We start from the raw sequence: 16240 nt of genomic DNA, 5'->3' as shown, positions 1-16240 counted from the left end.
TTTTTCGTCAAACATTTGTACTTGACACTGCTTTCCAGCTCAGCTTTGTTGTAGTTGAGCTGCGCTTACATATAACAAAAATGCATTTTCCGGATAGTTCAAATAAACTTTTCATTTCCCATCTCCTGGTAGTATGCAGTGACCTACAGCTTCCAATGGTATTCAAATGAACAGTAGCTTCTCCATCAAGTTGTACGTTCGTGTTAAGGTGTTTAATCGCTCATCCATGTTCTCCAGCAGCCAATCCAAGTAAACGTCGACATCAGTATAGATCGCCGGATAGTACGTACTGCAAAGGTTCGGCTCAACAACCAGCAAACCGCGAAGAAAGTAACGCGTTGTCCCCAGCAGGTCCTGTGTCGAGTGCAGTGCAAACCCTGGCACAGCAAATATATCTCCCGTGCATCTTTCGCCAGGATCGCGCCGATTTACGACGCAATGCTTGGTATTCTGGATCTGAAACTTCAACGCCATTCCATCCCATCGTCGCTGGCATTCGGTCGAGTTGATGTATCTGCTATCCACCTTGTTGAAAACGAACGATCCAAGCGAATTACCGAAAGCTACTGTGTTCATACTGGATACGTTGTAGCTGCGAACCGTGTCCAGTACTGGCAAGCAGATGGGTTTTACGTGCGCTTGCGAAATGTCGGCCGGTGTTGCAAGTTGTATCAAAACGATGTCGTTTGCGTAACTTGGTCTGCTATAGCTCGGATGAATGATGATCTTCTCTACCGGGACCTGGTACGTTTTAGGTCTGCAAATAGTCGTTCCATCGTGCTCGTAACAATCCTTTCCGGTTGCCTCAATATATCCACCAAACTGTACGAACAACCTGCATCGAGAATCAAAACGTTACTCACAATCTTTAGTTTCCGATTAGACCAAAGTCCGAAGCTTACTTCTTTCCAGGATCTAAACAGCTCGCCACACCAACGGCGTACCATTCGCTAATCAACACCGCAGTGCATCTTGTGAACGAAGTACTGTTGTACGTTGGGTCCCACGCAAACACAAATCCTGACCACGGTTCCGCTTCATAGATTGCACTCCGCGATGTACCTTTCGAGTACAGGCCGCAGGTTTTAAAGTTGAAAAGTCTTCTTCTCGATGTGCTACGTATTGGCATCGGATTCACCTGAACCGGCTGCGATGGTGATGCATCGATCGATGGAGTTTCGCTATCGTTGAGCTTCATGTTTTCCAGAATCCAATCGAGGTACTGATTAACGTCCGTAAACAGGTACGGATAAAACGGATTATGGTAGTTGACGAGATCCTTCAAACTGTTGATTCCACTGAGGAAGTAGCGCTGCTGCTCGCCAACCTGCACCAAGGTTTGCAGTGGAACACCAGATTTCACCGCTGCCGCTTCCCCGTAGTCTTTTTCCAGAACGGCACAGCGTGCCCGATCTGTCACCGATACAAGATAGCCCTCCTGTGCGAATCGTTCCTCACAGTTGAGCCGATCCAGCGGTGACAGTTTGGTGCTCTGCTCGACATAGATATAGGTTGGTAGCAGCAACTCTAATGGCGTGCTGTTTCGAAACTTCTCCGTCAACGGCAAGCAGATTGGACGGATGTACGGTTTCGTGGTGTTGGCTGGCTCGAGCAGCTCGATCAGTGCGAGGTTATTTACGTGTAAACGTGAGTTGTACTCAGGATGGATGGTAATGTTTCTGATCTGGACCTCCTGGTAAGGAGCATCACACGCTTGAAACATACATTCGATTTGTTGCAGCGGATTGAATCGCGTCAGCCCAAGGATAATGGATCGCCTGGAATTGGGCCAAAAAGTTGTTCACGTCTGTAAAAAACGTCGTACAATTGAACAAAACTTACCAAGAGGTCGGCTCACTAAACACGTGAGCCGGAGCCAATGCATATCGATCGCTTATCAGCACTACTAAGCTTGCTGTTTCATGAGCTTTAACTATCGACTGACCCGGGGACTCTAGCAGATTCGTTGAGTTCTCGATCGATTTAAGCGTACCTAGCCAGGGAATGATAGCGCTCGTTTCACCAGTCTTCACATTCTCTCCACAGGTGTGCATATCGAACAGCCTGAGCTTTTCGTTGCCTGGTTTCTGCTGCAGCTCGATCCACTCTGCTAAGCTGGTGTTGGCAGCTTCCGCCTCGGCAGTGCGTACCACATTGTGCTTCATGTTGTACAGCATCCAGTCCAGGTAAGCGTACAGATCCAGATAGGCGTTCACGATACTGACTGTCCCCGTGCACGTTATGCCAAGTATGTCTAGCCCTCGCAATATGTACCGCTCGCCACCATCGACCCCTGCTCGCTCGTAAAGAGGTGCACCTTTACCTATGGAGTTGCATTTGGGAAGATCTTCCTCCGGAACCGTCACACACAGGCTTTTCTCTTCCACGGGCAGGCCTGCTCGTTTGTATGCGCTGGCACATTCACTCACATCCTCATCGTTCACGATCTGGTCTCGGTAAACATCCTCTGCCAGCGAGTAAGACATCACCGACAGGTTGGTCGTCAGGTTGGTGTACAGGGCCGGCGTTACCGGAAGACAGATGGGCTTCACATTTGGCTGTGTGATGTCTGCTGGGGTTTGAAGCTCAATCAGTGCTATATCGTTGTAAATAGCATTTTCGGTAAATCGCGGATGGACTATTATTTGCTGAACATTCCGCAACTGTGTTGGATGAGTGCACACCGTCGTGCCAGCACGTTCGAAGCATTTCTGTTCTCCTATCTCTTGCCGTCCTCCAAACCGTATCAGCATCCTTCAAACAATATTAGTTAAAAAGGGAGGCCGATTGAAACCCCAGATACGCCAGAAGCTCTACTTACTCTTTACCACCATCTTGAAAGCAGCTTGCAGGACCTACGGCATACCATTCGCTTACGAGCGTGACGACACACTTAACATCTCGCGAATTCTTTCCTGCTATGCCAAGCCATGGTAGGGGTGTCGGTTTGCCATTCGCATCAACCGTGTCCGATGTTGTTGTACCACACGTGTTTAGGTTAAACAAAGGCAGCTTCTCCTCGTAATCCACCTCCAGCTCGTTGGTGTCAATCAATAGCACACGCGCGTTAACGTACAGCTCGATCCATCCCATATACTTGGCCACATCGGTAAAGGCGGTAAACTTGGAGGGATCGCAAAGATGGGTTCTCGGTCGAAAAGGAATAAACGATACGACGCCCCGCACAAACCATTTGCCTTGCACGTTGAAGAATAAGCCACCGCCACTGTCACCATTGCACGCGCTAACTCCCCGCTGTCCTCCACCGCAAAACATCTCCGACGTCAGTTGATTAGCGTACGATACGCGATCACTTTTGATGCATGTCAGCGCGTCCACCACACCGATCGGGGCCTGTTTTAACACCTGCGACACTACATCTTTCTCGTTCAGCCCGAACCCGACCAGCGTACCATTCTTCCCCACAATCTCCTCCTGATCGCTGTCCATCGTCCACAGACAAACGGGCTGTACGAACTCCGTCATCGTGATATTGTTCGTCAGCTTCAACAGTGCGATATCGTTCATGAATCTGCTCGCATTATATCCTGGATGGGCTATCACTTCATCCACGGTGTGTTGCTGCACGAATTCACTCTCCTCGTTCAGATGAATAGCGCCCACATGCACCGCAATCCGACTCTCGGCGATTAGTCCACTGTCAAGGAAGACGCAGTGAGCCGCTGACAGGACAGGAGTAATGACAACATGGTCTTAATGCTGGTAAACTACTCGCTTCACTATCCCTTTACGTACCGGTAAGGATGGTTTCCTCATCGATGATTGATCCACCGCAGGCGTACTGCAGTTTACCACGCTCCCGATGAAAGATGGCCGCATGCCACGGCCAGTGACCGGGCTTTGCATCGATTCCATTGTGAATCAGATGAATGGTCTTCACCTTACGCTTGCCACAAGTCAATCGATTCGGCCCGAGCGTTTCTGACACCACGCAAAACACGCTGCACAATATCAGACAACTTATCAGCTGCCAATACATGACGGTCACACCTCTCCTTGAAGAAATCTTGTGTCTACCTCTCTCTCTCTCTCTCTCTGTTTCGAGGCAGCCAACCTCTGCGTCTTCACTATATCACTGGCAAAGTTGTACTGGCCAACTGGTTTTAAAGTGGATGAACTTTTATTGTCACACCAGCCTACCCACATCTTAAACTGGTTTTTAAACAGTGTTTGTGTAGCATCAACCGGAACAGGTTCCCCCGCTTACAGTGCTGAGTATTTCCAAAATTTCTATAAAAAACCCAAATACCGGCTTTATTTACCGCTACAACGTAACGATCTAAATCTATTTAAAGATCCAAGCAAAACAATCAAACTAAAGCTGCGCATAAATTTACGACGTCTGGTCGTTGTACCGGTCGAACCAGTTCAGTGTGACCTTGATCTTGATCTTGGCCCACACAAATTGGGCCACCGAGAACTTTAAGTAGCTGCAAACTGAATCAAGTTATGTTTAGCACTAGTCTACACATTTGATTTATTTAATTACAGAAAAACGAAAGAGATAGTACACAAGATCGTTGATACATCAGAAAATATCTACATGCCAAACCAAATCAAACCTTACGATGCAAATATAAGTTTTTCCTTTAAATCGTATTATAAAGCCTGTGGAGTTTCGGTCGCATTCATGTTCTCCAATATCCAGTCCAGATAAAAATCAACGTCAGTATAGACGATGGGATAGTACTCGCTACATCCATCCGGTTGATTTGTCTTGATGCCGCGTAGAAAGCGTCGTTCCCTCCCCAACAATTCGTGTGTCGTATGAAGCGGGAAGCCTAGTTTTATGCCGTAACAATCGAGTCCTTCCGGCAGCAGAGTACACAGTTTCGTTTGTGTTACGGCTAAATTCACCGACAACCCATCCCACCGCCTTTGACACTCTGTCGACTCGATGTACCGATCATCAACGGTCTTTGTAACGTAGAACTTTGAGGACGAATCGATAGCACCCAAGGCCATGCTCGATACGTCGTAACTGCGTATCTCGTCTTGAACTGGTAAGCAGATGGGCCTTACGTTATCTTTCGAAACGTCGGCTGGATTGGCAAGCTGCACCAGCGCAATATGGTTGTTCAGATTGGCGGGATTGTCGTTCGGATGGGGAATGATCCTCTCGATCGGAATCCTCTGCAATCTACAATTCTCATCATTACACTCATCGTACTTGTTGTAGCCACCGAGCTGCACAAATGACCTGAAATTAGATGCCGCTGTGAATACCACATTCACTTGATTTACTGGCATTTACTCACTTCTCAACTTCATGGTTTAAACAACGAGCCGGACCCACAGCATACGAGTCACTGATCAGTGTTACGGCGCATTTTGTGTACTGGTAAGACTTCGATTCGGAGTCCCACGCTTCGATGAAACCTATCCATGGTTCATGCGTAAAGCTCTCCGAAGAATCGTTCGAATATATGCCGCAAGTGTTAAAATTCAAAAGTGTTGCCTTGGACAGCGCCGTTCGAAGTGGTAAACGAATTTTTCGGCTGGGGACGGATTTCCCATCGTTCACTGTGACTTTACGATCGTGGGTGGTATTCATGTTCTCCAATATCCAGTCCAGATGCAGGGTAGTATCAGTGAATAGGTACGGTAGCTTTTCATTTCCTGCGTCTGTAGTCTCCAGCAGGTAGCTTATACCGTTAAGAAAATGTCGTTTTTTATATGCGAAAAATAAAGTCGCTTGCAGTGCAGCGCCTGGATGAGCTACAAACCGTTCGACGCCACTCTCGTACTCATCGGCGCACGCTGGAATTTCCTGGTTGAAGAAAAAGTGTCTTCGATGGATGAGCCGTGCCTGGCAGTTTAATGCACTCAGTCGGACAACCCTCCGCGTGTCCGTTATGCTGGTAGAAAGTGTCATCTCTAACGGGGTGCTGGTTTGGAACTCTTGCATGAACGGCAAACAGATGGGACTGATGAATGGTTTGGTCAAGTTGGCGGGCTCCCACAGCTCAATCAACGCGATGTTATTCACATTCAAATCCCCATTGTAGTCTGGATGTATGATAACCTGTTTGATTTCGATATGCTGATAAGGAGGATCGCATTTCCAGAATAAACACTGGAACTCTAAGATCCGTTCATAATAACCTAAAGTAATCGAGCGCCTGGAAGTATAGACAGCTTTAAGCACAATCAACCTTAAGTCATTAGCTGGGCTACCTACCAGGATACGCTGCTGTTGAAAACATGTGCCGGAGCCAACGCGTACCATGAGCTGATGAGCACTACCTTGCTTTCTAAGCGCGGTGCCGCTCGATCTTCAACTCTATCGAGCGACCCAATCCAAGGCATATAGGTATACAACTGCGAATTTCCTTGCTCGCTTACGCTCTCACCACAAGAGTCCATATCAAAAATGCGCAGCTTCTCCTTACCCTCCTGCTGCTGCAGTCTCTTCCACTTTGCCTCTATGGTGTATTCTGCGGCCGACTCGTCCAGCTCGTTGTCCCTCATGTTGTACAGTATCCAATCGAGATAGGCATACAAATTAATGTACGCGATCGGAACTGATCCAATCTCGCAGGTAAGACCGAACCCATCAAGTCCACGAAGAACGTATCGTTCGCTTCCACCGTAGCTAACCTGTTCCTGCAACGCCATACCCGCCTTGATCGGGACACAGTCCGTCCGATCTTCGGCCGATAGTACTCCACAGATGCGCTTCTCTTTCAAGCTCAGTGTAAGTCCCTTTCCTGAGTAAGCCGCCTGACAGTACGATTCATTCACGTAGTGCATGGCTTTTCCTTCGATCGATTGATTGCTGGACGAAAAGCTGATTACGGAAATGTCGGTGGTTTTGTTCGTGTAGAGTTCCTTTACGATTGGCAGACAGATGGGTCGCGCGTTCGGCTGTGTAGTGTCTACCGGTGTTAGCAGCTCGATCAGTGCTATGTTGTCCGTGAACTGTTTCCTATTGTATTGGGGGTGGATGATTATCCGATGGATTTGTAGTGTTTGCGATGGCGTGGAACACACCATCGTTCCGTTCCGATCGAAGCACGTGCTATTTTTCTGATCCTTATAGTCGCCTATTCGAATACGAAGCCTTTGAAATGAGTTGTGGGAATGTTAATAACCGGATATGCGTCCTGCCACTCTGCCGTGATGTTACTTACTCGCTGTCAACGTTCTCGAAGCATTTTGCTATACCAATGGCGTACCATTCACTAATAAGCGTAACGGGACACTTCGCATAGAACGTGGGATACACAACGGCATTCCCCAGCCACGGTGTGGTCCAGCGCAGTTTATCAACCAAAAACGTCGTCGAACTAACGCCACACCTGTCCAAATCAACCAGCGGAAGCTTCTCCTCAAAGTCCACGTCATAGTCGTCCGTGTCGAAGACCAGCACGTTCTGATTGATGTACTGCTCGATCCATCCCATGTACTTGGCCACATCGGTAAAGGCGGTAAACTTGGAGGTGTCACACAGACCGGTCTTTCTGTGCGTTGGAATGAACGACACTATCCCCCGTACGAACCATTTGCCTTCAATTTCTAAAAACAAACCTCCCCCACTGTCACCATTGCAGGCGCTCACGCCCTCCTGCCCGCCAGCGCAGAACATCTCCGGCGTAAGCTGTGTGCCGAATGCTGCCCGATCGTTAGCGATGCAGGTCAACGTATCCACCACGCCAACCGTTGCCTGCCTAAGTTGCTCCGACACCTTGTCCTGCTCTGTCAGCCCGAACCCGAGCACGGTACCGTTCCTACCCACGATCAGCTCCTGATTGCTGTCCATCGTCCACAGGCAAACGGGTTGAACGAACTTTGTCATCGTAATGTTCGTCGAGAGCTTGAGCAGTGCGATGTCGTGCACAAATCTTCTTGCTTTGAAGCCAGGGTATACTATTACTTCACGCACCTTGTGGATCTGCTCGTAATCGCCTGGATCTGACAGCCGAATACTTCCCACGTGCACGGAGATTTGGTTCACCGGGATCAATTTATTCGCGACGTAGACACAGTGGGCAGCTACAAGAGACAACGCACAGATCACGAACACTAAGCGGGCTTCGAGTTAGTAGCATCCTTACTTACATGTCAGGATCGTGTCCTCGTCCAGAATCGTTGCTCCACAGCTGTAATCCTCTTCCCTGTCCTTCCGTTGAAAGATGGTCGCATGCCATGGCCAGTGTCCGACTCTTGCATCGATCCCATTATGGATGAGATAAACGGATCTAAACTTACGCCTTCCACACACCAAACGGTTCACGCCGATCGTTTGACACGTCGTGCTGAGTGCACAGGACAGCAGAAAAAACCACCCCAGTTGATATCGCATGGTTTGGCTCGTTTATCACACGCGACGAACTTGCCTTGCAGATTTGCACGTCCTCACTTCACCACTGCCAAGCAGCGAATGTTCGTCCAGTGCCGTATTTACTCACTGGAAAATCACGATCACATGGGTAAAACAACAGGTTTTGGTGGATCAAACTGTAAAGCACATTCGATATGAGGTGAGTGTGTGTGTCGAATTTGGAGCGTGAAACTCCCAGCTGGTCGACCTTGAACTTGAATTTGGATCAGACTTTTTGATTGTCTCTTTCGTGTCTTTTTTTCCTGCGAAGTGTGAAATATTTTTTTACGATCTGACAGCTAGATGATGTGATCCTATTAACATTAAAACTAAATGATTAGGAGGTCTTTATCAAGTTTCAAAGTGTGATCAAAGTACGAAAAAGTTAATCTGCTGGTGTGAATACGTCTAGAGAATTAAGGAGGCTAATCTGACTTTAAGCTGTATTTCTGTAGGTTATCTTGCGCCAACTCAGAATTTTGAGAACTCATTCAAAATTATTTGCTCCACGAAGAGGATGTATTACAAATAAGCTCGAGCGTATCGGCTATTCCATGCCCCACAACAACCTAATACAGCGCTTGTCGATGTCAATGGTCCTTCCCATGCTACAGCAACGCTTCAAAGTTCGAATGACTTCCTTCGTCCAAAGCAACAAGAATGCAAATTTCTTCCCTTAAGCTGTCCTACTAAACCAAATGGTCCCTTTGGACGAGATTGAAAACTTTCCCATTTCACACTCGGTAAGCACAATTGCAGTACCATTTGGCGTAATGCAGCACGCGCGTGCCATTTTCTTTTCATCCACCTTTCCCTGCTGCGCTTTTTCTTTTGGCACGGCAAGGTGGACATACAGGAAGAGTTAGTCAGTGCTAGCAAACGAAAGGTTCTTGTCTTCAAATGACACTATTAACAGCAGCAGGGATTCTGTTCCGACTCCCTCCTTGGGACACTCCATTGCTTAGCATTTAACCCAGTTCGGTGTACTGATTTATGGGCACATTGATATTTCTCGACCGTGTCCTACCGTTACGGCTGAAGGCGGAAGAAAACACACCACCACCAACCATTAATGACCGCTCGTTATGAAAATGTCCCGCCGAGTGAGAAATTGACAACATCCACGACCGGGTGCTGGACCGAAAATTCGTACTTCATACTTCCCACAGGAGCAGAGACATCCAGAGGTGCGTCTGGAAGGACATCCCCAGGATCGGTTCCTGCTGGAGCTGCTTTATTTAATTAGCATCGTGCCAAATGGGAACGAATGCCGAGCTGCTTCGTCAAGGATGGCTCCAGCAGTCTGTGCATTTTGTTTCGATTCTCACCCAGCCCAGCGTCCCGCAAGGACGGAGCCTTTTGCAGCTCGTTCGAGGACTGCTGTTGTTTGACCCTCCTGCACGAGACTCCACCCGAGCAGCGTGATAAGCATGATAAAGGCTTTAATCTAATTAACCCACAAAACCACAGCTCCAAAGCGCACTGTTCCAGATTCTTAATTAAAAAATACTCTCATCCTCGACTGTGTTGCTGCCGCCGTCCCACATCTATCCGGTATCTTCGGTACTGCTGATGATGGTGTTGCCTCTCGGCAGCCGATACAAAACCCCAAATGTAGGACATCTCCATCTCCTTGCAGAGCAATAATCAATTCCCTTTCCGGCTCGACCGACCACCATCAACGGATTGCTTCCCGCCCGGCATCGGTTTACACGTTGCCCGAACAGCTCCAACAGGTCCTACAATGTAGCCAGCATTCCCACCCACGTCCCCATATTGCTTAATTATTTGCGGTACAATGATTAATGGTTTTTCGGGCTGGAGAATCAACTCTCATGCCCGAGCATGTCCCGGTCGGCTTAAAGCCTTGGACCGTGGATGGCCCGCAGACAAGATTTGCTTGTACTTTGCTGTTTGGCACTCGTGCCGCTGGACATGAAGACATCAACAAGCGGGACGCGTAACCACGCGTCCAGAGATGTATCGCCTCGCCCCGGCACGGCGTAGTAAGTTATTTTTGCTCATCAATCTCCTAATCTCCTGCCGGCCCTAGTTCCCAGTACGGCCGAAACGGATGACGGTCCCTGCTGGTGCCATTTTCGAGCAAATCCTGGCCAATCGGTGCAACAGTATCGTGCGTAACAGCAACGACGAATCCGTGCAAAGACCACACGATATGCGCATGAATTAGTGGCGAAAGTACTCCAAACTGTCGTGTCATCCATTTATTCATCGATGCTGACGATTTTCTCATCGATGACGGGCAGGCGAACCGTAACACTAGCCGATGGTATCTTTGAGTGGAGATGTTTTTGCTCCATTGTCATGCTAGTGCCGATCGAAATAGCATTTCTGGAGAGATAAAGACGAGCATTTTTTGTTGCTAAGTTTGTTTTCTATATGTGAGTTGTTTTGTTGCGATATTCATGGTGCTCTCTTCGAGTGGTTATTTTGTAAACATTCATCTAATTTTTTGCGTTCTTGAGATGTCGTTGTGTAGTGCTACTGGACGATGAGCGATACAGTACAAGTCGCAGCTTAATTTAATTTAATTGCTCTATTAGACTAACCTCAAGCACACTAACCACTTGGATGAAACCTCAACCTCAACAAGTAAACACGATTATAGGTACAAATGATATTATTAACTCAGCCTCATAATGCACGTTAATGATCAAATCAAGTGATGCCATCGCAATAATGGCTTTAATCAAAACTCAATTTAGAATGTGTAGCATCAACAAGCGGATCGTAGTGAAAAAAAACACTCGCCGCACCACTCTACTTTACATAATTAGTGAAACAAAACCAAATAGGAAAACAAACTCCGAAGGGCAAACATAATTTCCACACACACACGCACACAATGAAGCCACCGTGCATGTGCGCTTTAATTAAAGGTAGGAAAAATGTATTGAAAAAGTACTGTAAATGCCAACACCCACCGATGGTGGAAAAATAACTTTCAACGATCGTTTCGTCCGCCTAGCGAGCTCGGTACGCTTCTATCACGATAATAAGGTGGAAAAAATCTAATTAAAAACATACTTTATTTTTAAAACAGCCAGCCAACATGAAAGACCACTCTCGGTTGATGCCATTTTGTGCTGGATGGGTCGGTTGTCGGACCTGCCTTCATGGTTTTCCGATGCTTTGTTTTTGTCGCGTCCGTGCGACATTTCGTGCTACATTCTTCCTTCGTTTCAAGATGTTTCCCTGCGAGTATATTGTGTCACAGACAAAATCAACTGCTGCTAGAAAAATCTTGGAAAGGAAAATAAAAACTTTCACTCGAGGAAAAACAATGTAAAACTTAACCAACCCCAAGTCACTGGGCAAACAGTTACCGGATGACACAACAGTCCGGCAGCACGACGTAAGAAACAGGTCGACTGCATTTAACTCAGCATAAATCACCGTCCTCCCTGTACTTTTTTGCTGACGATGCATTGTTGTCGGTGCTTTTCTTTTGTTTTTCCTCCTGGGCGGGAACGACGCTACCTCCCAAGGAACGCGTAGTGTCGACGGTGGACGGTAATCATGCTCCTTTTTTTGTCGCGATGATTTATTGCTTCTCGATTCTTGTCCTTACACGCGGTAGGAGCAAAAAGGCTTGCGTCTACTTAGCAAGCAACTGCTCGAATAACTGCTCGAATCGACAGTAAGAGAACTCTACAAGATAAAAACGAAATTGGAAATGCATAGGTCGTGGAACCAGGACGAAAAACGGATAAAAGAAGGATGTTGTTTACCTCTTGGAGAAGGAGGATTAGTCAGATCGGATCCATACACCATGGCGAAAAACCTTATTCCCAAACACGTGTCATGGTAAGATGGAAACAATACGATAAACAGCGGAAGTACTCGATTTTTTGTGGTTGTCTCCTTCTTCGAGACAGGCAAACATTTCGACCTTCAGCTTTTCTGTAAGCCGGGTTAGTACTTCCGATCAGCAGGCAACAAAAAGCCCATGGAACACAGGAAGACAATGTCCTTGAGTGGTAAAGGACAGAGAAAAGGCAGATCAAATAAAGCCAAACCACCGTAACGCCAGATACTCTAATTTCAATACTTCCTTCCAACGGGAGCGCAAGAATTGCCCCTTTTCCCGGAAAACGCCGCAAAACGGAAATGGACCGGCGGAAGGACGACAAATCATCGTGAGGACTCTCGGCATGCCGCAGGTCAAACGGGATTTGATCTAAGGTCGGCCGGGGCTTAGGCCGCTCGGGTTGGCCTTCACCAACCTTGACATTGATTTATGCGAATAAAAGGAGGTTTCGAATGATCGGGAAAATGCCTAAAGAACCTCTCGGCCCCATACACATCTTGTGCTACATTTTCCAATCGTAAGTGTTTAACTTTTCCCGTGGACCTATTTCATCATTTTCGTGTCTGCCCTTTTTTTCGCCATGTCGATTTGCAACACTGTACAGGGTTCTGTTTATTCGTTATTTACGGTTTTGTTGTGGGTTTTTTTTTTTGCTCCCCCCTGCGAACGTTCTAGAAGTACCTGCTGCCGTAAACATTGTACTGAATTCGATAATGGATAAACCGAAAGCGGCACGTGGCCAATCTGGGTCGTTTCAAAAGTCAACCGAGGTGGAAAGAAAGGTTTCCCGATTCGGCCTTTTTTTCTTCCATTTTCGTGTGTGCGTATCGAGTTTTCTAAATTGTATTGATTGGGATGGATGGAAAAGGACATCTTGAAGAAGTTTCCTTTTTTCCGTTTTTTCGCCTTGATTACTCTTTTGTTGCATTAATCAGCAAACGTTTTTTTGTGGCTAGTTTCGGAGCGCTTTAAAAAAAACACACGACTAAAACAACTTTTTAAAATGTTATCCATCGTCCTTCATAGCAAGTTGTGTAAATTGCCTACTTTCAGGAGCGAGTTGCTAGAAGCCCCAAAAGTTATGCAATGTTTTGTTGGTCTTGTTTGAATTTATTCACCCGTTTCTCCTAGACGGATGGGATTTATTTTTAAACCACATCAATTAAACCAGTTGTCAAAACTAACTTTCACTCAATTTCTCAAATAAAATCTACATATTTTAATTGAATCTAGAAAAAATAAAACCCATTCTGCACCAGACACATGCGCTTCCTTTCCTTCCACACCAGCCAGCCAGTTTTTCGGTTGTTTCGGGTAAACTGTTGGTGAATTTTTGATGAGCAATTTACTGCTTCATTTGTCCCGTGATCCTTCCGACGTACAGCGCCGGAAAGGACGTAAAATATAGCCGATTTTCAGCTTAGCTTAACCCAAAACACGTACCAACATTTATAGCTGGATGCACAGGAATAGAAACACTCGCTCTCGCTGCCCGAAAGATGCTCTTCCTTACCCTTTTTTTTTTTTGTTGCTGTTGTGGGGCTAGCAAAATAAATAGCAAAAGGTTAACCGAACGATACATTCCGACCTGAAGCATCTCCACTCGAAACCAACCAACGGGGCAAGCAGACTGCGGGCACTTGTCTAGACAGTTTCTGCAATTAAATTCAAATTTCTATACTCGGGTTTTTATTTCCTGCTTCACAGGCACTGGGATTCATTTTTGGGACACCACACTTCGTGGATGTGAGTGTGTGTGTTTCCCTTTTTTCCCTTTGTTTTCCTGCGGTGCATCTTGCACGATGCTAATAACACGGTATACGGTTTTGGCACGCTCTGCAGTTGGTCGCACCTTCTTGCATACAAAACCAGGCAAGCAATCACGTTCGTCGTCTTCCTTGCGAAAGGATGTTGTTGTGTTATTTTCCACACGACCAGAGGTTTTATCGCGGAAAAATCGCGGTATACCATCCAACTCGCGGGCACAATAAAACCGGGGACGGTAACGAGACTAAGTGCTTTTCGGCCAAAACTGCTGTGCAACCGTACAGTGACTTGGGTTCCGCGAAACAACCAGACGATCAGAACGACTTTGAGAAGGTTAGGTCTCACTCCTTCGAAAAAAAAGGAGGAAGTACGAGGAAAAGTTTTCGAAAAGTTTAGCTTTTTCCATCCAAAAATTTCAGACACATTTCTCCCGCAATAGTTCCTTTTTTGTGGAGCTGGTGTTCGTAGGGTTCGTTCCGTATGAGAACCGGTGCACGGTTGGGTACGATGGGCAAACCGTACAAGAATCATAAATGGATTCGTGCTGTTTAGTGATGGTGAATTTTTTTCTGCGAGAGACCGAGAGAGCAAAGCTGAACTTTTTTAGTTTAACGAATAGTTTTTTGCAACTGCTTCATAAAACCTTTGTGCAAGGTGAGCAAGCAAAGGTGAAATCCGGATCGGGAAATCTCAACGAAATCGACCCCAAAACGTTAGTGTTTTGATTGCATTAGTTTCGCAAGCCATTTCGGACACGTTTTGGGTAAGAAATGTGCAGCATTTCTAGGTTTTATTGCAACGTGGAGGAAAAATGGCTATGACGATGAAGAACCTTCCCACAAAGAATGAAATTGCTTGGTTTTCATCCGGCACCGCAAGTATGTTTGTGTATTTTAAATAAAATATTAAATTAGCGCTAAAAAGGTTGTTTTAGTCTTAGTTTGATGAATTTGATTAAAATTTCATAACGTTTATACAAAAAATTCCTAAAAACTGTTTAGAATAATATTGCCGCAGAATAATAACGAAGAAAAAATAAATGTATTGCATACCTTACGGCGCTGTTTTATTTATTGCAAGAAATTCATTATCCTGACGCTCTTTCAACCCGCTTTTGATAATTTTAAAAGGTATCATTTTTATTTCAACTGAAATAATTCTTATTGTGCATTCTACAACTATGACGACTCCATATCCCTAACCATCCATAATCCCCAAGCAAAACACTAAAACCCCTGAATGTATGCAATTTCCTACCAAAAAAGGAAGTCGAAACTAGGTAACGTTAAGAATTTTTGTTTTGAAATAATCTCCAAAAATCATTCCACCAGCAAATAATAGTGCATGCACTCCAACTTTGTATCGAATTCTCGCTTTTTAGCTCGCGTTCAAACATCGCGCAATTTATTCTATTCCACGTCTGTTGGCGAGTTTCATGTTCGCCCGGTGAAACTAGTGGCCAATAAATTCAAATATCCAACCCTGCTCCCACCAGCTCCCACAAACCCTTCAAACTCACCCACTCAAACAACCAACTGTTTGCAAACTAATTCGGACTCGGATGTTTCCCATTTCATCTCGCACCGATCGGAGCAAGAAAATAAGGAAATAAGTCACCCGATCTCTGGACTGCACCCGGGCAAAAAATATCAAAGCGGTTTCGCGCGGATTCTGCGTCTGGCGTTGTCCTAGTTTTGTGCTTCGCGGCAAAGCCTGGCGTGAGATGCCAGCCATCGATAGCCTTGCGTCACTTCCATTCACGTGTGGCTTCGGTCTCTGTACGTACTCGGTCGGGATTGGAAAATTCCACAGAAATTCTATTCCCCGCACTCCTGCACTGCGTGTGCGATTGTGTGGAGAGTGTTTCCAAGATTTTTATTTGCAAAAAAAATACCTCGACCCACCACAGATTCATTCAAACGCCCTTGTACTACGTGTATGCAAACGCAATACAGTCTCACAGTTGACGCGCACCGGATGATCTCTCCGGTGCGTGAAGGACAGGAAGAAACGCTTGGACGGGGAGCCTTAAATGTGTTGCCAGGAATCACCAAATTGCAAAGGTTATTTATACACTCACCTTCAGCTTCACTCCGGGAAGTTTACTCCGACAGCAGAAAGACATATTGTTTCGCTGTTGCGCAACTCATAACTGCTTCCGCTAATCGAAAACAATTTCTCGTTACTGTACGAAGAATTTGCCTACTTGCAACAAGTCAGGCAGGATTTTTTGTCTATTTCTTTTTGTCTAGTTTTGGAAGTACATTTGTATGTTTTTGGTTTGTTAGCTAGGGTGG

General features: G+C 46.2%; 2 protein-coding genes across 2 annotated transcripts; both read right to left on the bottom strand.

Moving 5' to 3' along the window:
* LOC118503085 (transmembrane protease serine 9-like) lies at positions 1-4121 on the bottom strand. The gene is made up of 5 exons (XM_036035969.1): positions 3757-4121; positions 2822-3683; positions 1843-2754; positions 903-1778; positions 1-835 (listed from the first exon to the last, which is right to left on the bottom strand). Exons 1-5 carry the CDS (start codon positions 3998-4000, stop codon positions 163-165), a joined length of 3567 nt encoding a protein of 1188 aa, XP_035891862.1. The 5' UTR covers positions 4001-4121; the 3' UTR covers positions 1-162.
* A 75-nt stretch (positions 4122-4196) lies between these two features.
* Positions 4197-8377, bottom strand: LOC118503086. The gene is made up of 5 exons (XM_036035970.1): positions 8083-8377; positions 7155-8016; positions 6203-7084; positions 5280-6143; positions 4197-5221 (listed from the first exon to the last, which is right to left on the bottom strand). Exons 1-5 carry the CDS (start codon positions 8324-8326, stop codon positions 4621-4623), a joined length of 3453 nt encoding a protein of 1150 aa, XP_035891863.1. The 5' UTR covers positions 8327-8377; the 3' UTR covers positions 4197-4620.
* Between the last annotated feature and the right edge of the window lie 7863 nt (positions 8378-16240).

Source organism: Anopheles stephensi, chromosome 2, assembly GCF_013141755.1.
Source record: "Anopheles stephensi strain Indian chromosome 2, UCI_ANSTEP_V1.0, whole genome shotgun sequence".
In the NCBI taxonomy this organism is placed as follows: Eukaryota; Metazoa; Arthropoda; class Insecta; order Diptera; family Culicidae; genus Anopheles; species Anopheles stephensi.
The sequence above is the reverse complement of the archived record's forward strand: the minus strand, read 5'-3'. Positions and strand labels throughout refer to the sequence as shown.